The 24,295-nt window shown below is 56.1% G+C and overlaps 1 protein-coding gene across 3 annotated transcripts; it reads right to left on the bottom strand.

Moving 5' to 3' along the window:
• Nucleotides 1-5,784: 5,784 nt before the first annotated feature.
• On the bottom strand, nt 5,785-17,077 carry PGF (placental growth factor; the record flags this gene model as incomplete). 3 transcript variants are annotated; one of them, XM_084241376.1, is made up of 7 exons in its annotated part: nt 5,785-5,812; nt 8,413-8,475; nt 8,579-8,608; nt 10,543-10,619; nt 11,321-11,517; nt 15,739-15,781; nt 17,003-17,077. In XM_084241376.1, 7 exons carry the CDS (start codon nt 17,075-17,077, stop codon nt 5,785-5,787), a joined length of 513 nt encoding a protein of 170 aa, XP_084097502.1. The 3 variants fall into 3 exon arrangements, with proteins under 3 accessions (XP_084097502.1, XP_084097503.1, XP_084097504.1); XM_084241377.1 differs by having other exon boundaries at nt 15,739-15,778; XM_084241378.1 differs by lacking the exon at nt 8,413-8,475.
• Nucleotides 17,078-24,295: the final 7,218 nt, after the last annotated feature.

Raw genomic sequence — 24,295 nt, 5'->3', positions numbered from 1 at the left:
GAGATAGATCTGGATTCAATTCCCTTTTGGTCATTTACTGGTAAATCTTTGAATCCTGGCTTACTGAACTTTTATGGTTTTGGATAGGCCTGGCCTCAGTTTCTTCATTTGTAAAAGCAGGAGGTAGAAAGGAATTATTTGTAAACTTTCTTTCAGTCTTGAACTCCGAGATCTTGCCAGTATCCTGCTTAAAACATTTTAGGGTCTCCCACTGCTTAGCAAAACCCTAATTCTCTAGGACAGCGTCGGGGTCCAGCCTTTCTTCCAGCCTTATCACTTTCTGCTTCATGTACAGTGAGCATCAGATATCGAACCTCTTGAAAATCCCTCTACAGCTATAGGTTTTCCCACCTCTGTGTCTCTGTTAGTGTGTTGCCTCCACCTGGACCACCTTCCCAGCCTCTCCTCACATCCAGTCTTGTCCATTTTCAAGTCACAGCTCAAATGCCTCCAGCTCTGTAAAGCCATGTTTTCCCCATATGTAAGTCATCTCAGCCATCTCAGGTTCCCTGAGCAGCACTTCATCTGCTTTTACTTAAGCTACTGGCCTGCTTTCCTTCTATTATAATCACCTGCGCATATCTGGTTCTTTTGACTAAGTTTTTAAGTGAAAAGACAGTGCTTATTTGTCTCTTTGTACCTCTAGCTAATCCCGGTATCCTCTGGGCTGCATCTCTGCCTCGTGTCTCATCTAGTGAGCCTCTCGAAGAAAGCCAGGCCCTCAGCATTAGGGAAGTGTGGCAGCACTTCCCCCCAAAACCCTTCCTTCACCCCTGATTTAACCTAATCATCAAAAGCTCCACAGCCAGCGCCCTCTTTAGCCACAACCCTGAGGTCTGTTTCCCTCTTCCTGCATGTCCTCTCTATCTTACTTCTTAGGTAAATCAGCTTAGCCTCTCCAGCCAAGATCTTGCTCCTTATTCTCCTCCTTCCCTTTTTTTTTTTTTTTTAAAGATTTATTTATTTAAGCATACAAGAACTGGGGTCTAGGCCAGAGGCGCGGGGGGGTGGTGAGAGGATCCACCAGAGACAGAGTGAGGAACAGAACAGGCCGACTGATGAAATACGCTGCTGAGGGGAGCAGTGGGAGAGTCAGGAGAGGTCTGCTGCACCATGTGCGTAGCTCCTTGGCTGGTTGGAGATCGAACTTGTCCTGCAGTGGCTGCAGATAACTTCATAGTGCGGTGCTTAACCCCTTGTGCCACCAGGGAGGTCCGTTATTCTCCTTGTTTCTTGCAGTTTCTTAAGTAAGTGGAGGAAACTGGAAAACTTCATATGCAATATATTTTGCCCCATCACTCAGGCATCTCCAACAAATGCCTAGTCCTAGTAGACTCGTGTTCATGAATGAGTTCATGGGTAACCAATCCACAGGCATAATTAAGACCAAACTATCTATGTCTCTCCACCCCCATCATTTCTTCCTAGACCAAACCACCATAATTAGTTGCCTAGATTTGCTACAGCCTTCTAAATGGCATTTGTACCTCCAGTCTTGTACCCCTGGAATCCACTCTCCACACAAAAGGCAGGTTAATCTTTCAAAAGTGTATAGACTATTGTTTCCTTCCAGCCTGGACCACCTGCTTGAAACTGCCAAAGCTTTCCCTCTGTGTTGTACAAAGCTCAAACCTTTGCCCAGTCTCGCCAAGCTCTTCATGATCTGGGCCCTGCCTACCCCTAACACCGCATCTCCAGCCCTTCCCTCCCTCACCCACCATGCTCCTTCCAGCTGGGATTCCTTCTTGGCCTTTGCATCAGCTCTGCCCTGCTTGGAGCGCTCTTTACATGACCAAATTTTGTCCTTCAAACTCCACCATAAATATCACCTGCACAAAGAGGCCGTCTGTGACCGCCTAGCCTAGAGTACTTCCCCCAAACACTGCCTTATCACCTTTCCTTATTTCTCATTCAGCCCTAATGATGTCTAACAAACTGCCCCAAACAATTTCTTATTATTCATGATTCTGATTCTGTGAATCAGTTCATGATTCTCTGAATCAGGAAATCAATCTGGGTGCAGCAGGAGCCATTCTTCTCTGCTCCACGGGATCTTGGGGCCTCAGCTGAGATAGCTGTCATGGTTGGGGGCTGGAACAACTAGAGGCTGGCTGAGCATCTTTCCTCTGTGTGTGTGTGTGTGTGTGTGTATGTGTATGCATATGTATATACACATATATATGCACACACCTTGGGCTTCCTTCCCACCCGGTGACCTCATACTAGTTGGATGTCTTACATGGCAACTCAGGGTTCCAAGAGGCCAAGGCAGAAGCTGCCAATCCTCTTGAAAGACCTTGGAACCAGTTTAGGGTCTCTTCTGCCATGCTATACTGATGAAGGCAGAGCTGGGTCAACTCAGCTTCAAAGGGAGGAAACCGAGATCTCACCTCTTGAGAAATTCAAGGCCATCTCTAATATGCCAGAATCACATTTTGGCAATAAGATATTTTCTTATTAATTCTTTGCTTACATATTTGACTTGCGTATTGAGTAAACAGTGGAGGTACAAACAAACCAGTTCCTTCTCCTCCTCATTGGTTTGAGGCGAACTATGTTGATTCTTCTTTTCCTGTCTCTTAAAAGCATCTTGGGCAGAACTACTAATGTTCTTGTCATTTTAATTTATTGAAGATCTAGCCCTATCTAAGCCAGTCCATCCAATTTAAGACGAACCCTTTTCCTCCCCCAGGCAGGGCCTGGATTTGGCCCAAGGAAGTGGGGAGGGGCATGGACTGCTCCGTACGCCTCCTCCTCCTTCCTTCTCCACAGCAACTTCTCTTTCACACAAAAGCAGAGCTAGAGGGAAAGCCCCTCTTCCCGGCAGGATGGGCAGCTGGATGCCAACTCTCTTGTGGACCCCCTGGAGTGCCACCCCAGACCACTGCACCCTGAAGTGCCCTTTTTCAGTCTCTGACATCCCCCACTTAGCTATTACCCCAGCCCTACAACCCATAACATACAATCTGTGGGGTTCCTCACTCGCACACCTCCCTTTTGAGAGGATCATGGACATTGAGAGGATCATACCATTGGTCTGATGGATGGTAAAGTCCTGCCATATGCCCCAAGTGTCCCCTCTCTGTCCTCTCTGCCCACTCTCCCCGCCCTCTTCCCATCTAATGGCACATGGGCTGAAATGAATGGCAAACCCAGTTGGGCCAGCCCCCCAGGTCTCCAGGGACGTCTCTCCTTCGCCCTCCCTGGTCTTCTACTTATGGAGCCCGAGGAATGGGGTGCTGAGAGATGTTTGGGCCTAGCAGAATCACTTCAGCTCGCTCTTAATAAATCCCGTAGGCAGATGTATCCAGTCTCAAGCTGTTTTTTCTTTGTTTCAGAGTGTGGGGTACTCAAGATCCTTTTGTCCTCAGTCCTGGGACCGGTCACCAATTGGAGCAACACTAAAGTGCACCTCACATCCTGCGATAAGTGATTATGGTCTGTCTCTCCACTCAAGTGTAAGGCTAGGTCTTTATGTGTTTTATTTGCCATGGTATCTAGGTACACAGGCGGCGCCCCATGATATATCAAGAGCAAAGGAAAAGAACCCTAAGTGATCTGAAAGGACTGCCAATATGGTGAAATGGGCCAACCAGTCTCTTTCCTCTCATTCCTGCTGTGAGGCTTGTGATGCTGAATGCAGATTTTTGTGTCCTGCCTCCAGGAGCAACCCTAACCTCTGTCTAACCCACTGGCCTTCGTGGGGAGGCTGATCTACCTCGTGTGGAGCTGAGTCTTGGAGATGCTACAGGGGCTGGGCTGGGGCCCATGGAGCTGAGCTAGAGGCCTGGCCAAGGAGCAAGACTGCTCTTCTCAGTTCTCCGTCCATCAAAGGCAACGGCTCAGAAGGGCTGTAGCCCTTGAGAATGGAGAAGCGGGAGAGAAAGTGTGTTTCTTCTGCAAAGCAAGTCCCCTGGGTCTGGCCCACGCCCCCTCTGTGATCACCAGCCAGAAGCACATTCTGACCAGAGTGTCTGCCAGGAGGGTCCAGGCCTGGGTGAATAGACCGCCAAGGGCAGCTGCCTCCACAGGGCCGCCCCACCCCACCCCACGGGACATCCATGGCGTCCCTCCAAAGCCCCAGGCGGGTCCCTGCCTCCAGGTTCCTGTGGGTTTGTCCTGAGCAGCCTCAAATGAGAGAGAATGGGGAACTCTCCTTTCACAACCACAGGACACACACACAACACAAACACACCCCTCTTACGGGTCAAAGGCAGATGGGAATCTGATACAGTAAATGGTTGGGACTGAAAGAAACAAAAAAGATTTTTTCTTTCCTTTCAAGGACTCAGGAGGAATACAGAGAAAGATGGGAGGGAAGAGGAAGAAGAATCCCTGTGCAGGCCAGAGTTGGCACATTTCAGGCCCCTGGGGCTAGGGATGAGCACCGTGGAACCTCACTCACTGGGGTGCAGAGGGCGGGTCACTGAGCTGGGTGTGGTAGGGCTGTGGGGGAGAGGAAGGCAACTGCTCTTGAATGTGAGGGTATTTGGGGACGGCTGGGGCAGCGCCCCCAGCTTGAAGACTACATCTTGAGAGCCCTTCACTAGGAAATGTGTGGGTCCCAGCATTTTGCCCTTTTAAAGCAGCTGGGAAGGGGCCTCCCCTGGTGGCTCAGCGGTTGAGCACTGGGCTGTGAAGTTGCCGGCAGCCTCTGCAGCGCCGGTTTGATCCCCGACCACCGACCACCGGCGAGGGTCCCGCATGGCGCGCAGACCTCTCCTGCCGCCTGCTGCTCCCCTCAGCAGTGTACTTGGGTCCTTCTGCCTGCTCTGCTCCCCGCTCTGGCTCTGGTGAATTCTCTCACCCTCCCGCGCTTCTAACTGTACCCAGTGCTTGTATAAATAAAATAAATAAATCTTTAAAAAAGAAATAAAGCAGCTGGGAAGAAGATGCCCCAGGTTGCGACGAGAATAGGCGGGAGCCGCCCCAGGGCGCCAGTGATCCCTCTTGCTGTCCTGCTTCCTTTATTTCCTGCTGGTCCCCATGGTGGCGGCAGACACACTCCCCTGGAGAAGCAGTTTCCAGACTAGAATACTTTATTCAAGAGAAACTGGCTTGGCAGTCAGACAGACATGGGGGGTGGGCAGCTTGTTCCGTGTCCAGCTTGGGGCCCACTCTTTGCCTGTGTCCCTGAGGGGGCATGATGGTGATGCCGTGGCCAAAAAGAACAACGTCCCAGCACAAGCAGTGGCAAGATGTGAGGAGAGACCAGAGGGGACGAGGAGTGGCAGAGGCCCCCAGGCAACCGCTGTTCTCCAGAGCTGAACATTCTGGTCTCAGGGCGCAGCCTTGCTGCCTTGCGTTGCTGCCAAGAGGCGGAGGTGGGGCCAACCTTCCACCCCACCTGGTCCCCACCCAGCTGGACTCCCACAGCCGTGGCTGCTTGTCTGCAGAGCCCCAGGCCGAGGAACAGGAGATGGCGCCCCCTCTCCTTGTGGAACAGGAGATGGCGCCCCCTCTCCTTGTCTCTCTAGCTCCGGGGAGACCTGTGAGACCTCTGGGGCCCGGCCCGCCCTTCAGAAAGCCACACGATCTGCTTCTTCCCCAGCTGAGGCGCGCGCGGTCTGTGGCTGCCTTCTTTCTTTCTCTCACGTTCTGTTTCAGGCACTGAATTCCTGAGGGTCCTGACCCTCCCTGTCCCTCTTCTTGGAGGGAGCGAGTCATTCAGCAGGGATACAATTGGCTAATAAATAGAGGGCAGGTGCCAGCAGGGAGGTAACTGAGAGTGTGACGGTAATAAATACACGAGCCGGGTGTGGGGTCTCTCCTCCGAGGGGCTGGTTACCTCCGGGGAACAGTATCACCGCACCTGCCAGAGACCAAGCACAGAGAGGGGCTGTCAGTATACTACAGAGGGTGGAACCCCTCCTAGGGGAGGGGGAACAGACCCAAAGGGGAAGCCTGGGCAGGGCACGGGAAGATGGCAGCACCCCTGGCCCTCTGCTTGCACTGAAGCCAGTAAGAAGCTGGGAGAGGCTTCTCCAAGCACTCGCCCAGGTCCCAGCTCTACCCTAAGCACCAGTTCTTCACCCTAACGACACCCCATGGGGAAAGCACTATTTTTACCATCCTTATGCAATGAGCAAACTGAGGCTCAGAGAGGTCAAGAAACAGCCCAAGGTCACACATCTAGTCCGTGCCAGAGCCAGCTTGGAGCCCATGCAGTCGTGCCTCTGGTTACACTAGGGTTTTCAGTGCCCACATGTACTCCCCTAAAACTGCTGCAGCCCCACTTGCTTGCCCCCCTTTTGCCCTTTCCAAATCCTGTTATGGTCTTCCCTCCCGAGGTAACAGTACGGGGGTGGCTGGCTGGGACACTGAATAAAGAACAATTCAAGATACTGGACTAGATATTGAGAAGGGAAATATGGCAAATGACGGGGTAACCAAGGCTTTTGCAAGTCAGGTGGTTTCCAAGTCTCTGTTTTCAACCAAATTGAAGAACTTGGCCCAATTGTCAGTTGATGTCATCAGAGGTATTTTTTGTTAGCAGATCACCTTGAGGGGTCTTTTGGCAAATATCTTAGAAGTTCAAATGATCGGGGGACATTAATCCCATTTAGTTATCTGTGTGAGCAGGGTACAGAGCCTTCCTAATCTACACAAATTGATAAAAGAAATGGAATTAATGCTGAGTAATGTCATAGTTCCGGCAGGAGAGAATATTCATTAACAGGTTCATTAACTCATTGTAAAGAGGTAGCCACATCCGACTCATTGGGCTGATCGTACTTTTCTCTTTCACATTTATCAAAATGTGACGTCTTTGTGCTGTTTGGCCCCGTGGTACTACTATAATTACTGGGATGATTCATTTCAGGAGAAAAATTTAATTCAGAATTTTATGTTTACAGGACATTTAAAATAATCCCCACTAATATACCACGGTTGTGGCAGATAAATATGACAAGGCAACAAAAAAAGGACATCTGGGCATTAAATATGCTGCACTAGGCTGAAATTCTCAGGGAAAATGAACCGGAGACACAAGTTCAAGGAAAAAAGCAGCCATGTAAATATGCACCTATCCATGGAAGGTATTTACGTATTCTTTTTGCTGCTGTTCTTCATTTTTTAAAAAGTGGATGATGGTGACTATTAAATCAGGCACAGTCCACAGGCCACACCTGGAGAGCTATATCATAGTTTCACATTAAAAATAGTAATATTGGGCCTCCCCAGTGGCGCAGCAGTTGAGCACTGGGTTGCGAAGCTGCCCGCAGCCTCTGCAGCACCGGTTCGATCCCCGGCCACCCGGTGAGGGTCCCACATGGTGAATTCTCTCACCCTCCCGCGCTTCTGACTGTACCCAGTGCTTGTATAAATAAATAAATAAATCTTTAAAATAAAAAAAAATTAATATTTACAACATGCCAGAAATGATATATTTCAACCATTTTCAATTACGATGAAAAAGTTCAACATCAACTTAAAAATGAGCCAGGAGGCCCATGGGTGTTTTTAATTTTTTCTGGAGATCTCCCAATGAGACCACTGCCCTGGCAGATGGGACATGACCCGCAAGGGAAGCCCTGTGTTGACTGCACCACCAGGGCTTCCCCAAGTCACTGCTTGGGCCCTGGGACCAGAGAGAGAGCCCATGCCTTGGCCTCCCACCGACCAATTTCCCCAGAAGCCCTGCCTTCGCGGAGCTAGCTGGAGGTCTCTGCTCATGGAGAGGCCGGCTAATGGCTGCTGACCTGGGTGAGCTCAGCATGACATGACTCGGGTGGGGTGGAGACGGGCCCTGAAGGAGAGCCCTGGAGGGGCTGCTCAACTGCACACGTGAAATATTTTGTTTTTATTATTTACTCACATTGGGCTTTCCCTGCTCTAGTCTTTCTCTCCCCACAGACTCAGACCCCACAGATTCCAGGCTGGGCACCCCCAAGGGGGGGCAGGGAAAAGAGGGAAGGAGGAAGCAAGTGGACCCCAAGACCCCCTGGGAGGAGAGGGACTAAAATACTGGCCTAAGAGGCAGCAGGGGGTTGCGCCTTCCTAGACTTTCCATCACCAACATGGAAACGCTGAAAGAGCAGAGACCCTGCGGGCTGGGTCATGACATCCCCGGCCCACAGTCAGTGCTTGGTGGGTGTGTACAGCGGCCGAGCGCTTGGTGCGTTGCCTCACTTCCCTTCCCCACACAAAGAAATACTCAGCTCACAGGGTTGACATGACTTGCTGGAGGCCACACAGAGACTCGGGACTGAGCCAGGACAGGAGGAAGGCCCCCGGATGTTTCCTGGACCCTAGGGACCTTCGGAGGTGCCAGGGTCCCTATTCTGCTTCCCAAGACTACCCTGGCCTGGCTGTCCCCCTTCCCGACTGCTGACCCTGTGGCAGGGCTGGGCGCCCCTCTGGCCCGGCCTCTGTGCCATCCCTGGCCCCGCCCCCACCCCGTGCACTCACAGGTGGCAGTCTGTGGGTCTCTGCTTCTCTCTCTTCCTCTTCCCCCTGCCCTTGGGTCTCCTCCTGCAATAAGCCAAAAGCGTCAGGACCAAGAGGCTGGGGGCCCTCATGCTAGGACAGGGGGGCAGGCCCAAGAATCGCCTGGAGCCCCAGCCAGGCCACTTACCTTTCTGGCTTCATCTTCTCCCGTAGAGGCCTGGAGAAAACAGACAGAGAGAGGGGCGGGGGGAAATGAGGAAAGAGGAAAAGCGGGGCTCCCGGATACCGCCATCCCACCACCCCCCATCTCCCCTCGGACATCCTACTACGAGGTCTTGCAGTTGGAGCTGGAGCCACGAGGGGGCAGCATGGAGCCAGTGAGGGAGCGGGCCAGCCACCTCTGGGCTTGGCTCCCCCTCCAGGCAACCTGACCCTCTAAGGGAGGCACACATGCCCTCTCGGGACACCCCTGTATCCCCTCCTGCACGCCTGGGCCTCTTGGCATCAAACTTGGGATCCGGGAGTGTGTTCCCTATTGCCTTTCTCCCTTCATCCATCCCGCTGCCTGCCCTTCCTTCCAGGCTGCACCCCGGGAGTTTCCAACAGGACGGTGAGTGAGGGGCGAGGCTGGAGGAGGCTGGCTGCCAGCCTAGACTGCCTGTCAGGACACAGCTGTCACCCCTGCTGTGGGGATACGTGGTGCTGCAGGCAAGGGCAGGGGGAAGGGTGAGGGGGCAGGCGAGGGGAGGTGAGCACCAGTGCCCCGTCCCCAGGCGTGCCCTGGCTCTGCCTCTGGGGCTGTGGCTGTGGTCCCAGAAGTGAGAAGAAAGGTGCTCCTGTTGTCCAGCCAGTTGGAAGGGGACAGGACCCGTCTTCCCTGGGAACAGTGTGGTAACAGTCCACTCTGGGGCCAGAGAATGCTGCCCTCGCTGGGCTGTCTCCCCAGCTGGGCTGTCTCCCACGTCTCTCGGGACACTCCTGGAAGCTCCATCTGCCCGTCCCTACAGAGTGTCTGTGAGTGTGAGGGCAAAGGTGATGTGGAAGGTGAACGGGCGCTGTCTGGCCACGTGCTGGGGATGGCGGGAGATCCATGAATAAACTATTGTTATAGGTGTGAGCCCTGGGAGAGAGGGGAGGAAGCAGATGGAGGCAGGAACCCCAACAGCAGCACAGTGACGAGAACCTAGAGCTTGGGCTTGGGTTCAAAAGGGCCAAGCCAGAGCCCTGGACACCCGGCCCTGGACCAGAGCCCTGGACACCCAGCCAGCCAGAGTCCTGGACACCCGGCAGGGCCAAGCTCTGGCAACACTGGGGCTCCCGGCCAGTGGGGAGCTGGTCATTAGGGGGGATGTGAACAAAGACAAGCTTAAGGTAAGGGTTAGACGGGCTGGGGTTCACTCACCAGCTGGGACAGATCATGTAATTAAACCCAGCCTCGGCTTGCCCATCTCTCAAGTGGGGGTGATAACAGAACACACCACTTAGGGTTGTTATGAGAACAGGGACCTCGTGAGTCTGGCTCACTACTGTATCCCAAGCATCACCGGCACTGCCTGGCATCCCGTAGGTGCTCAAAATAAATGTTTGTTGAATGAATGAGAAGACACATTTAAGTGCCGAGCATGGGGTTAGGCAGAGTGGATGCTCAGTAAATGGTCATCTTCTCCCCTCTTCTGGCTCCATGACAGGGCTCGGGACCTCTAGAACGGGGTCTCCGTCATGGCCCAGGCGAGCTCTTCCTGGAGCCTGGCTGGCAGTGCCAGGCCTGCTGCTCCTGGTACCATTGTGCAGTGTCCAAACAGGCAGCACCGCTGGTGCTGCTCAGAGGCTCTGCAGGGGGAGGGTGTGACTCGGAGGAAACCTCCACCCCTCCGTCCTCTGCCTCCCGGGGGTGGCAGATGGGTGGCAGCCTCCTCCTCTCCCTGGGAGGGGATGCCCCGGCCCCTGTAAATCTGGAGGGATCCAGGCTTCCTCCACTCGTGGCTTTTCAGCGGCTGTGCTCCAGGTGCTGGGGGCTACCCCTCCAGTCCCCAATTTCTCTGGCCTCCCTCAGTCAGGAAGGAAGTGCAGCCTGCAGCAAGGACCAGCAGCCGCTTGAATTAGGATACCAGGTGCACGGGCCTGTCCCTGCCGACCACACGGAGGACCTACCTGCACTCGCAGCGCACGTGCTGAGAGAAAGTCAGCTCCACGTAGGAGGGCGGGTCCCCGGAGCGGATCTTCAGGAGCTGCAGGAGAAAAAGGTTGGATGCCTGGATTGGTGCGTGAGTTTCCCACACTCCTCTACCCTCTCCTTGTGTGTGTGTGTGTGTGTGTGAACTTGCTTGAGAAGGCACCGGATGCTCCTGGTATAAACAGGGGCTTTTTTTTTCCTAAGATTTATTTATTTATGCATAGAAAAACTGGGGTTTAGGACAGAGGTGCAGGGGGTGAAAGGATTCACCAGAGACAAAGTGGGGAGCAGAACAGGCAGACTGACTGAAATACACTGTTAAGGGGAGCAGCGGGGAGACAGGAGAGGTCTGCGTGCCATGTGGGTAGCTCCCTGGCCGGGGATTGAACTCGTGCTACAGAGGCCGAGGATAGCTTCATAGTGTGGTGCTTAACCCCTTGCGCCACCAGGGAGGCCCCCTAAACAGGGGCTTCTTTCATCTATGCACATTTCTTTTCCAACCTCAGCCACATAGCCTGGGACCTGAAGTAGGGTTAAGCTAGGGCGAGAAAGCTGGCAAGGGAGGAGGTGAGTGGGCACCCCGCTAGGAAGGGGGCTCGGGCAGGAGGGGCACGTGCTGGGCTGGTAAGAGTGAGCTCCAGGTGTGACGCTGGACTGCCCTCTCCTGTCTGGGCCCCTTCCCGTGGGCAGGCCCTATGGCCGTCTAAGCTGGGCGGAGCCCGGGCCGAGCAGCGCGTGGGGAGGAGCCCCCCCTACCTGCATGGTGACATTGACCGTCTCCACCGGCACACAGTGCAGGTTCTCATCCCCGCAGCAGCCGGTGCAGCGCAGCAGGGAGACGCAGGACGGGCTGAACAAGTGCTCCACCTCGCCGGGGAACTCCGACACGATGTCCACCAGTCTCTCCAGGGCCCGGCAGTAGCTGCGGCCCCACACTTCCTGGAAAGGCACCACTACGAGGAGGCATAACGGTTGGGTCAGGCCGGGAGGGAACTGAAGCCCCAGGACCAGCTCCCCTAGCCCTGCAGGGCCTTCCGGGTGAGCCCCGCCATGGAAGCCCATCTCCTCCAGGAAGCCCCCACCCTAGCTGAGCTCCCCCTGCTCGGAGCTCCTGATGTGACCTCTCCGGGGACAGCTGCCGGCCCCTCAGCAACTCTGCTGAACCGAAGTCCCAGTGGAGTGTCCTCTCTCAGTGTCCGAGCTCTCTGCTCTAGTCTTACCTCGGTGCCCTTGGAGCTGCGAGGACCAAGCCCTGGCAGCTGCCCAGGCCCTCTGGATCTTTCCTAGGCCCACCCTGGCACTTCCTTCGTCTTGGGGAATTTGCAGAAAACAATCAGTTCTGCAAGAATGACTTGCAGAATCCCTCCGGGAGGGTTCGCCAACCCTAGTCCATACTTATGGCACCACTCTGGGCTCGTTCTTCTGCCTGGCAGCCAAGACTGCAGCCAGCAACGTGCCCGTCCCCACTCTCACACCCGGCTTGCTAGCATCACCGTCATCCCGCCTCTGGGCCTTTGCTCTCGTGGTCCGAGGGCGATGCTCCTTCTCCCGTCTCGTTTCTAACCCAAGAACGTCTCCCACGCATTTCTCGAGGCCCACCTCCCTGCCTCCCCTCGGCAGCCTTCCCCTCTGTTCTAGAATGAACATATGTTTCCCCTTTGAGCATAACATGGCCCCAAGGGCTCGTCTTATCTCGGTCACTGGTGGCTCTTATCTCCTTTACAACCAAATCGAGGCTCCGTGGGGACAGAGACCCAAGTATCGGGTAAACACAGGCTAAGTAATTACTGATCAATTAGAGCACGGAGGATTATCAGGGACATCCCTGACCCCCACAACATCTGGGTGGTTGTGAAGGGGACACTTGGGGGGCTGATCTGGAATCTCTCAAAAGATGTTCCTTAGGGGGAAGGCGTGGGGCCTGGTCCCACACAGAGGCTCACAGGAAGCGAGTAGCCAGAGCCAGAAAACCTGATTCTAGTCTTGACTCTATACTGGCTGTGTGACCTTGGGGAGGTCACTTAACTTTCTGGGTATATCAATTTCCTCAGCTTGGGGGGGGGGGGAGAATAGACGGGAATAGACGGTTGCTAAGGTTTCTCCCAGCTCTGACACACGGTCTGTGATTCTGTGCACGAAACCCGGCACAGCCTTGACTGCGGGCAGAGAAACAGCTCAGGCCCTGGGTCATCCTGCCCCACACCTGACGGCTGTCCTCAGCTCGTGGGTCACTCCCCTGGGGCCCAGCAGCCTCTGCCCCGGAGTAATGGCCTTGCCTAGCAGCCCCTCACTGCCTCCCAAGTCTCATTCTTCCTAGGAGGTAGAAGGGCACAAAGTCCATTCCACTGAGCCTGCAGTGGGAGTCTCAGGGTAATCCCGGAGAAAAATAAACTTCAGCTCTTGCAGAGACCCACGAGAAAGACTGAAAACTAGTGGAAACACCCAAGAGGCGGTGTGTCCACGTGGATCTGGCCAAGGCGGCCCCAGAGGTAGGCAACTGTGCTTATTGGGGCGTCTGCCCTGTCTGCTTCAGGGGCGCCAGGGCTGGGGCTGGGAGGAGGTTCAGACGCCTCCCCTATTCTGCTTCTCCAGGACACCGGGACCCTTTCCCTGGACCTCAGTGAAAAACAGGGCCCGCTCCCCACAGGCGGCCTCGGAGCCCAGGACGCGCGCCTTGCACTCAGGTCAGAGGGAGCACGTCCCCGCGGGCAGCTCCGCGGGCGCCTGTTTAGTCTGAACTCCCCATGAGTGCTCTGCAGCTCCGAACGTTTCATCTCTGTCTCGGAAAACATAAATACCGGTGGAGGCATAAACAGCCGCCGAAGCACCACCCTGGGCTCAAGCCCCTGCTCCGGGACCAGCCATCCAGAGGCGGCAGGACAGAGAAGGGCACCTCAGGGCCCACCATCCCGCAGGCTCGCGCCCAGGGAGCCAGTGAGTCTGCAGGTTAAGCAGCGCTGGCTGGGGCTTGGCGGCAGAAGAGTGGTTTCCTTTCCTCACCCTGCACCCCACCGTGCACAGGGCATCAACTCACCAGGCCCAGGAATCTACTGCGTTCTGGGCCACGTGGCCCATGAGGGCGCGACTGGGGAGGTAGCTAGACCTGATTCACCTGGCAGCCGCCAGGAAAAAGGGCAGAGGACCCCGGGAGGTCCTGACGGTGTGTGGGAGGAACAAAGGGGGCGGGGCGGGGCCAGCGCGGGAGCGCAGCTCCAGATGTGGGCCAAGCCCCTCAGGAAAGAGCTCTGCTGGCTACTCCGCAGAGCACTTCCTCTGCCTGCAGACCCGCGCCGGAGGCAGGGTGGGGCGACAGGGAATGGAGACCGTGGCCCCACCAGGCGCCCTGCCAGGGCAGGCAGTCTGTCTGACAAGGGCAGCTCCCGGGCCACGAGTGGGCTCTCAGCTCTGTTGCCAGCCCCGGGGGTGAGATTCCTGCCCCGCTCCAGCCACCTACCACCCAAGAAGGGAAATGTTTAATCCTGAGAGTAAGCTCCTGGGGAGGCCCCCGGGGAGGGGCCGGTGCTGGGCAGAGCCGCTGGCTGCCAGCCCAAGCGCAGCAGGTGTCCCTTCCATGGTCACTGGCAGGGCACCCAGCCAGCCAGCAGCAGGGGATCCCCACTCATGCCTCTCAGCTGAGAGCCCTTGGGAGGGCTGGTGCTGTGCACTCGGGCTCCCATATAATGGAGGGGTGCTGCGGCTTTGGGTGACCCCAAGGGCCTCTCTAGCACTCAGCCTCTTCATGTGTCAGATACGGAGGATCTCGGTGCTCCCTAACGCACAGTCTGTGGTCGGGACAGGATTCTGGTAAACGCCTAACACCATCACGGGGAACAGTCACAGCGCAAATGAGCGCCGCGGCTGCCCCCTGTGTGGTGGTAGCAGGACAGGAGGGCAGTTCCGGATTCTGATAACCTGGGTCCAAACCTCATTGTACTTCCCCTGGCCACAGTGCAGCCTCCCTGATTGCTCGGGATGACAGGTAAGCCGTCCTGATCAACTTAAACTTCCAAGCCTCCTCCTCACAGCCCCTGGGAAACACACACTCATTCCTGTGTCTCCTCCGTGGACTCAGAGAATCTTAGAAAAAGAACTTTCTATATCACGTCGTTTCATGCCTCCACTTTACAGATGAGGAAACTGAGGCTCACACTTCTTTGGGAGCGATGGTCTGAACTACACTAACGGCCTCAAAAAAGTTACGGGATAGACGGGCCAGGGGTCCCTCCCCAAGTCTCAGGAAGAACATCGTGCTGGTCCCAGAGGGCACACGGGGGAGAAGGTGAGCACTGACAAAGTTCAGGGCTACCTCGCCCACCTCCTCAGTGCCCAAGGCGTCTGGGATTCGGGACCGGCAGGCAGGCTGAAGGGCAGGCAGGCAGGCCAGCCTGGGGCGTGTGTTCTCAGCTCCAGTGGCTCTCACTCATGTGCGTGAGCACGTCCCTACATGCTCCCTCTCCCACGGCACAGCGCGAAGCCTCAGCTGTGGTGTGTGGCCTCCCTGCACGTCCTGGGAGAGTCAGAGAGGGAGGAGCGAGGACGGGGGCCTGGCATGGGCCTCCTGCCTTCTGCACGTATGTCTCTTTGGCAAATGTCTCTCTCTTTGAAGATTCCCACTTGATGCAACCCAGGGTGGGGAGCGGAGGGGCTGGGAGGGCGCGACTCATGTTCTGTCTGTTTGTAATCAATGGAAAGGCCTGGTCAGATCCCTGCAGCTCTGCCAGGGCTGGGCTGCTTGGAAGGTCCCCTCACCCCTCCCTGATCCTCTCCTCCCTGATCCAGCTTGCCCACTGCACTCAGCTCCCAGACCCCCCAGTCTGGACCCTGGCACTCGGTGCCTGCACTGCCCTCCAAGACTCCATCTGCCCCCTTGCGTCATGCTGGGAGGGGGGCCTGAGGCAAGCCGACGAGCCCGGGTTATACTGTGCTGACCCTGCTCTGGGTGCGGGGTGACCCTGCCCCAGGAACACACCTCTCTAGACAGCAGAGTCACAATGGGGGGTTGGGGGGGAAATCTCTCAGGCCCCGTCAGCTTTGTCAACCAGGATGTCAGCCAGCTGTGGACTCTCTCCTGACTTATCAGCCTGTGCCCACTCTCCATGTCAATCCCCTCCTATCCTCTGCAGAGACTAGAGGAGTGGGGAGGGTGAGCACGTGCACGCTCAGCCCGGGCTTACCTTCCAACTCTGATGACCCGTTCCCAGCAGACAAGGCCCACTGCTGCGGACAGAAGAGTGAAGAGATGAGAGGGACCTCCCTGGGCCTTTGCGCTCAGGGGGGCCCAGTGTGTTGGCAAGAGCAGCAGCCCCTCTGAGCTCCTTCCTATCCACTGCACACACTCTCTGCCTTGTCTCAGAACTGCCTCTTTCCAGGTGCAAACTAAAAACTGACTGGATCCAGGGTGGGTCCAACCCCTCTCTCTGGCCTCAGTTTCCTCATTCGGAAAGGGTGGGAGGCTAGCGGCTTTTGAGATCCTTGAACTTCTCTGTCCCAAAGATCTTGCAATCCTGTGGGGTCTCCCTTCAACCCAGCCCCCAGGCTGTCCCTGCTGAGTCCTGGACAGCCCGCCTTGGCTGGGTGCCAGAACCCAGGGGGAGGCCATCAGCTGGTGGGAGCTGAGGGGCTGCAGCGGGTGGCGCCATGAGCTGGTGCTTCGGGTAACATTACACCTCTGGCCAGCCCTGAAGCAGGCAGGAGGACGGTGGGTGGTGGAGCTCTTCAGCCTGAGGGGCTACCCAGCCCATTCACTCCTGGGCTGGGCCTGGGGACTCCCAGGGCTGCAGGACAGTACAGTGAGAAGGGAACTCTTTGGCTTTGTCAGGATTTCACTGCCCAACTTGGCTCTGGGCCAGACTCACCCAGCTCCTGGGAAAAGGGCCCTGTTCACTTCCCCAGGCCCTGAGCTCAGGAGCTCTGGCTGCCCACCCAGGAAAGAGGGCAGAGCAGAACCCCTCATCTTGCTCCCAGCCCACCCAGGAGTCCTGGGCTCAGCCTGGAGCACTGGTGGGGGCAGGGCCAGCCTCCCCACCAATGACCTGTTCAGCTGGCTTCCCCTCCACCAGGCCAGGTCAGAGGTCCCGAAGGTGCCTGCCTGGTCACGGAGCCTCAGCCCTGATCACAAGGCCAGGGACCCGCCTGGGATTAGCGGAGAGATGCTTTTAGCAAAGCCACCAGGGCTCCAGAGGCCAGACAGGAAACCTCCCTCCCTTCCCTGCGGCTTCCCTGCCCCCAACAAGACAGACCCCGGGGCTGGAGTCTGGGATAACCCAGCACGAGATCTCTTTCCAGACGACCCGCCTGTCCAGCCCGGCTCCTGGGCAGCGAGTGGACATCCTGGGAGGCGCCGCTCCGGGAGCGGGTCTGTGATTTCAGAGCTGCCTACTTTGAGTGCTGGGGATGGGAAGATCAAGGGACCCCAAGTGGGGTGGTGGGGTGTCTTACCTTGGGGGGAACGGCAGGCAGCGCCAGCCCAGCCAGGAGCTGCAGGAAGCAAGTGAGCAGCCTCATGGCAGGCATCTTCTCAGACGTCCCAGACCAGGGGGCTCCAAGGGGCAACCACCATGCTCGTCCCCTCGGGGGAGCCCCTGGCACAGGACGAGAGGGGCTGAACGGGGGCCTCGAGCCCCGCTCACTCCTGCCCCGCCGTCCCCGCCGGCGGCCCGAGCATCCTCTCGAAGCCCCGGGGAGCGAGGAGCCGCAGGTGAGGCTGAGGCTGGGAACCTGACGCCGGGCGGCCGGACGTGGCGGGCGGGGTGCTGCGGGGCTGGCGGGGCCCCGGGGAAGCTCCGTCGGGCGCCCCTGGCGAGCCCAGGTCCTCTCGTGGCCGGCCCGGGAAGATGCCGCGGCCTCCTCCGACAGCCGCCCTCTGTGGACTGGCGCTGGCCGGTGCGGGACCCGGCTCGGCGGCCGGGGCGGGGCTGCGGGAGGCCCCGCCCACCGCCGGCCGGGCCGGAGCCGCGCGCGGACCCGGGGCCGCCCCAGCGGACCCCCCCGCCGCGCCCGCGCGCCTCGCGGCCCCGCACCTGGGGCGCGGCCGGCGGCGCTGAGGGCCCCGCAGGGCGGCGCCCACGCTCCGAGGCCGGCGGTCGCGGGCGGGGCCCTCCAGGTGTGGCGCCCAGGGGCTGGGCACGACGTGCAAGGCCTCCGCGGGAGCTGCAGCCCCTGAGAGGTGTCGGGCTGGCCCTTGGCAGTGCCACCTTGTGCCATCCCTGCCCTCTCTAGGAGGGAAAGCGTTAGAAGTCCCATTTCATAGATGAAGAAATTGAGGTCCCGGAGTGCCCAGGTTGCATGGGTTGTGCATCCACAGACACTCTCCGGGAGTGTGCGTGTGAGTGCGTGTGTGTGCATGTGTGTAACTGACACACAAGCCCAAGCCATGGGACTCCGGAACTGCGACTACACCATCACCGCCCCCTTGGCGGGCACCCCGGCTGCAGGGCAACCCAGCTGTGCGCAGCCACCTGGCTGGGTGTCCAGAAGGACAACCTCTTGTGGGACGCGGTTCTCTCAAGCTCTCCCTGCGAGGCCAGCACATGGGGTTTGGAGAGGGGCCTTCTGCAGAATTTCCTCCCTGTCCCAGGAGGAGGAAGTGCTCCTGTGGAGAGGGGTCTGTGGCAGGGGTGTGTGTCTGCACGAGCACATGTGTGAAGGAAGATCCACTATGCCAGGAGTCTCTGTGTGGTCAGTGTGTGCGTCCGCTATACCTACACATGCTTGTTGGTTTGTTTTGGGGAGGGGGCTCCGGTCTCTGGGTATCTCTCTATGCTCGTGTGATTGTGTGTGTGTGTCTGCTGTGTCTCTAGACATCTTCAAAGGTGTGTGACTGCGCCTTTCAGTGGGATGGTGCGTTTTATGTCAGCCTGTGCCTCTGTGTGTATGTTTCTCTGTGTGTGACTGTCTGGAGTGGCCTCTGTGTGTGGTTGTGCATCTCTGTGTGTTTCTGTGTGCCCTCCTGCGCTCTTTGAGCATTTGTCACCACCACCAGCCTCCGTGCACATCTGCCCGCTGCAAGAACCCAGCAGGATTTGGGTTCATAGGTTGATCTGGGGCCAGTGGGCAGCTCTGAGAGAGGAGGGAGGCAGCCCCTAGAGCTCACATTCCAGCTAGCGGCAGAGAGGCCAGAGCAGCCCTGGCTCTCACCCCAGTGACCTCTGCGTCCGCTGCCTGCCTGCCCACCCACGTGGGGCCTGCCAGAGGTGCTGCCTTCCTGCCTGGCCAGCCCCAAGCCTGGGGGTCTAGGAGCCAGGGACCAGTCACTGGCCAGCTAAGCAGGGGCTGCAGGGAACTTTCTGATGAGTTCCAACATGCTAGGGTTTGTGGGCTGCTGAGCGGCTCCTTCTGGGCTCAGAGTCATGGTGAAGGATGTCTGGGCCTTGCTCTGTGTGTGTGTGTGTGTGTGTGTGTGTGTGTGTGTGTGTGTAGGGGGTGAGTAGATGTGTTTGCTTATCCAGTTCATGTAGATTTGCCCATAACATCTGTGCCCACATGTGCATGTGTTTATGGGTGCCTTTATTTTGGAATTGGATTTGTATATGTGGGCTTGTATGTGTATTGCACTTACATGTTTGCTTTTTTTTAAGATTTATTTATTTACGCATGCAAGAGCTGGGGTACAGGCCAGAGATGCAGGGGGTGAAAGGATTCACCAGAGACAGAGTGGGGAACAGAACAGGCAGACTGACTGAAATACACTGCTGAGGGGAGCAGCGGGCGAGACAGGAGAGGTCTGCCTCGCCATGTGGGTTTCTCCCTGGCTGGCCGGGGATCAAACTCATGCTGCAGAGGCTGAGGACTACTTCATAGCACGTTGCTGAACCCCTTGCGTCACCAGGGAGGCCCAATAACATGTTTTTAAGTCTCTATTTTGCAGATGTTTGTCTATTGCCAAATGCTGTGAGGGCTTCAGCACTGGGCATGTTTTCCTATAATTGTATGTACAGGGTGCATACGTTGTGTACGTGTGTTTTGTTTCATTCTTTCATTCCACACAGTGTTTGAATTCTGTGATGCTCCAGGCACTGCCTCAGGTGCTGTGGGCACGGAATGGAAGTTTCCTGCAGTCTCTGTCCCTGTGTCGGGGGCAAAGATGACTAGGGCTGCCACAGCTCTCCATCTACACTCCAGAGTGGGCTCCATATCCAGGTATTTATTGTCGGTGATTCTTGCAAACACACTTCAGGCTTTGTGCCACTCAACTGGGAACCCTACACTTCGAAATCTGGTTTGTTGGTTTATGAGATGAATTAGCTAGGGAAACTGAGGGCAGAAACCAATAAGGCTCCAGACTTTCCATGGTTAGATAGACGTTTACTTGTATCATGTCTGGTCCAGGGTGGGGGTGCTGGGGGCTCTCTGCCTTGAATTGTGACTCCTGTCCTTACCAGCCATATTGTCTCAGTTAACTTCATTTACTTCTCATGGCCCCCAAATTCTTCCACCTGAAGTGGGAATAATCACAGCCCTTGCCTCAGAGGTGAGGACTGATAAAGCCCCTGGGGTGCATGACATGGTAGCTGTTGGGCATGACTTCTAATTCTACTTTGGATTTCTGTTAATGATAAGTCATTGTAACAGAGCAGAGTCCTTGCCATTATGGACACCCTACAGAAAATAAAAATCTATGCTTCTGCCATTTTCAGAGGAACAAAAGAATGCAAGGCTGTGTGCCAGCACATGCATGCATACCTTCTCACCATTACTGTCCAGCCCAACTAGCACAGAGGTGAAGGGAAAGGCAGAGTCAGTGTTTACAGCTTAATACTTAGCTGCTTATCATCACAGTCATTTATTGTTTGGGGGAGAGAACTATTATTTATTGAACACCTATTATGTGCCTGGTGCTTGAAACACTTCAACTCAATGAATTCTCAGAACAACCCTACAACCCAGTGAGATGATTCCCATTTTGAAGATGGGAAAATGGAGGCACAGGGCGCTTAAGTCTTTTGCTCCTGCCCATTTAGCAACTGAAGAAGGAAATGAGATGAGGAACAAGCCTAGTCTTTGTCCGGAGATCTTTCCAGGGAGCATCAGCTCTCTCTGCCAACCAGATTGCAAGAAGGATAGTGGTCCTGACCCTTTTCTTGGTCTTCCCTTGCTGCAGCCATGTGGGTACTTGACAGACTCTGAATGGTGCACTTGTGGGAGGGCGAAGCCCTCATCCCAGGCCTGCAGCTGACCCTGGCAAATACAGGTGTACAGCAGGGTCTAGGCCTGGAAACATTGTTGGAACAGTATCAAGAGTCACCCTGAGCAGCCATGGGTTCCAGACCTGCATGCCAGGCTTCCCATCTAGCCCTGAGTATCATAACTGCCCCCTTATGTGTCTTTTTCCCCTCAGACTATAAGACAATTATTCACCTTTACACCCCCAGCACCCTGCACGGTGCCTTGTCATATCATGAGGGCTTACTTCATATTTTCTTGAGTTGGGCCAGGCCTCAAGGCAAGCAAGCACTCCTCTTCCTGCAGGGAAAATGTCCTAAGTCTACCCATTTTTTTACTCAAGTGGCTTTTAGCTTTCAGAGGTAGTCCACTTAGGCCCCATGCTCAAGACAACTTGGGTGGGCCTCTCTGCTGGGGCTAAGTGTGGAAGAACAACCTGCCGTTACCCTGGGCCAGAGACCAGAAACCAGTCGGGGGCCTGGGGTGGGGCTGGATTGGAAGGGAGACAAGAAGAGTGCCCATGGGTGACCAGGTGGTTGCCAGAGTGGGAAGGAAACAAGATGGCACCCGCCACGAGGGCTGCGAACAAGAACACCAGGCGAGGTGCCCGAGGCCTTGCCCCAGGCCTTTGGGGCGACATGTCGTCACCAAAGGATTGGAAACCTGTACTTTGGGAACTTGGCAGCCGGGGCTGGGTTTTTCGTGTTTTCTGTAATTATTTCCCTTTGTTCTCCCTTAGTATTTAGTAAAGCCCTTTGTGAAAATGCCAGCTGGTCTCAGCTGTGCTAAGAGGAATGACAAAGGAGTACTCTGTGTGTGCTCAGCCCATGCTTTAATGGAGGGACCTGGCTTAGTGGTGGCAGCAAAGTCAAGGACCGCAAGGGCACAAGGAGGCTCTGGGGCCACAGCCAGCACCTCGTACCCAGCAGCCTCTCTGACTCTGAGTTTCCTTCTGGGCCCCTCCAGACCCCAGTCTGGACTTTATTGAAACTAGAGGGCCTGAGGGACCTAGTGGGTCATGGTTGCTTGGTTGAAGGAGGGTGTTTGTTCTAATCTCAGGGGTGTTCAAAGTGCTTGAGAAATCCAGAGTCTTGGCACCTGCTGGGCTGTGGCTACCCAACCCGGGGGTGGGTGGAGGTGTGGGGGAAGGGAGAAGGGACAGTCTTTCCCAACTGGAGGCCATTTGACAAGCTACTGTCCAAGAGTCGGGCTCGTGAGCTGGCCCCATAGTTGCCTCCCTTTCTTGCCCTCACAACTCAGGACCCTTACTAAGCTTTGGTCCCCTGCCTACCTGCTGCCCACTGGGGTGGACACTCAGCAGGTCCCTTCCCAACTGTCAGGACTCTCCACATCCTTATTTCCTGTGACGACAACCCCCCCCCCTTTCTCCTTCCAGTCCCTCCTCAGCTGCCTGGTAAGAGGGGCCGGTTAGGCCTTCCTCCTCAGGAACAATCGCCTCTTTCTCTCTGTTGTGTAAGCGATAGGGGAGGAAAGGACGCTATTTGTAACTAATCGGCTGTGATGTGGAACTGAGCTTTCTGAGAACTGGAAAGCCCGCCAACAGCTCCGGGCTGTCCGGCCTCTGCGACAGCTGGGTGGCTGGGGATGGCCGGTCACCCTCCTCCTCGCCCCCCACTCTGCTGGGGAGCCTGGGGGAGGATGGTGGGGCTAGTCCTGCCCAAGCCCTGCCTCCTCAGGGCCAGGCTCTGTGGGAATCCCACCCACCGTCAGGGCAAGCACTGTACCCTAATTTCAGATGAGGAAATGGAGGGGCAGAGAGGTGCAGCTCCTTGCACCGGGGAGCGCAGAAAGGAGAGAGTTGGAAGGACCAGCTGAGCTGAGGCTGTGCGAGGAGGCCCTGTGGCTGGGATTAGGAGCTGCCTCTCACCACCTTTGTGACCTGGGCAGCAAGCCTTTTTGGCCTTCTCACCCCCTCTTGGGTTGGCTGGCTGTGTGGTCTCAGTGAGACAGTGAAGCTGATCACACAGCACAGCACCTGGCAAGGGCCTCTTTGCTTTAGCTACTGTGATCACTTCCTGGACAAAGGTGAGCTGGATTACCTCCACCAAGCTTCAAGCTGATGCCGCACGGTCACCAGGAACACAGTCTCTCCGTGGTCACCAGGGAAGAAGGCAAAGCTTCTGGGTCAGTCCTCTGCCCTCTGGGGGGTGGAGCCAACCTCTAGTGGGCCTTTGCCATAAAGTGGGGAATCTAGGGGTGTTATAGAGCAACCCGGATATTAAACGGGTTCCTGGCTGTGGGTCCTCACCCGCGCGCTTTAAAGGGACTTATGAATACTCTACTACAGACACACACAAAAGGGTTAATAAAAGGTTTATTTACAAGAGGAAAGGAAATAAGGAAAATGTACAACTCAGGGAGAAAATAGGGAAATAAAGTCTTTAATGCGTCCTACCCGATCCGCCGACCTGGAAACCCAAAGTCACTCCCAGAGCTGGCCCTACATGCTGCGAACTGGCGGAGAGCCAAAAATGGGGGATCCCCAAAGCCCACGTGTCTGCCTTTTGTATCCACCTGGCTGCTTAACCCCACCCTCAGGTCCCAGCCACCTTCCCTTGGGTGGGGATGGGATTTGAAGTTCCCAGTGTCTTTGGCTTTGGCCTGGGGTGGGGGTGGCGTCCACAAAGCCTGTATGGAATTAGCTTTGGGACATCCTTTTCCCCCTAACAGGGGGACAAGAGAGCAGCCACATCAACTGGGCTTTTTCTTTTCTGTGTCACCTAAGGAGAGAGGGCTCTGCCTGCTGCAGGTGATCACAGACGGCTAAGCATCCGAAGAAGCAGAGTGAAGGTGCGAAGTGCCCGGATGTGAAGGGTGGGGGTGATGATGCTGGGGGGGGTGTGTGGGTGGGGGTGTAAAATAAGTATTGAATCTCCCCAGCCTGGGACTCCTGACCATCCCTTTCCCCAGGGAAGGCATCCACTTAGAAGTTGCAAGATTCTGTGAAAGAAAGAGGGAGGTGGATCCTTGAACCAGGGCCTGGGGCCTTTTGGGTAAGGAGATCCTAATGCCCCAGCTATGTCTTCAGAGTGGTAGTTTGACAAAAATCTTCTCCAATGGAAAAATAAAAGTCATTTTGCTTTCTGGGTAGTGACTGAAGGACTTCCCTCTGCATCTTCCCTGGGGGGACTTGGAGGCAGGGGGCCCTATCTTGAGAGGTAGAGAAGCACCATCCCCACCCCTTACACTCAGGACACCGTGTCCAGAGGCTATGGGATCTGGGGAGGCAGCCAGGCTGTCCTGAAGACGTCACTCGTGTCCCGGAGCTGGCAGTGGGACGCAGGGCCTGGAGTCTCCACTTGGCGCTCATCCTGAGGCTGAAGCCCGGCCTGCTGAGGGGCTTCTGTTCTCATCAGGAATGACGTTGTCTCTGTTATGGGTCGAAAGGTCGGTGGAGACAGTATAGACTAAACATCTCATAATTGGAGCAGAGTGGCTCGGGGCGAGGATCTCTGAGAGAGCCCATATCTGTTCCATTTTAATGTCATCCCTTGGAGAATTAGCCGGGTGAAACTGTCATTCTGCACTTCGGAAGGAGGGGGCCAGGCC

The sequence above is a fragment of the Talpa europaea genome (assembly GCF_964194135.1).
Source record: "Talpa europaea genome assembly, chromosome: 8".
Classification (NCBI taxonomy): Eukaryota; Metazoa; Chordata; class Mammalia; order Eulipotyphla; family Talpidae; genus Talpa; species Talpa europaea.
Note: the sequence above shows the minus strand (reverse complement) of the source record. Positions and strands in the feature narration are given on the sequence as shown.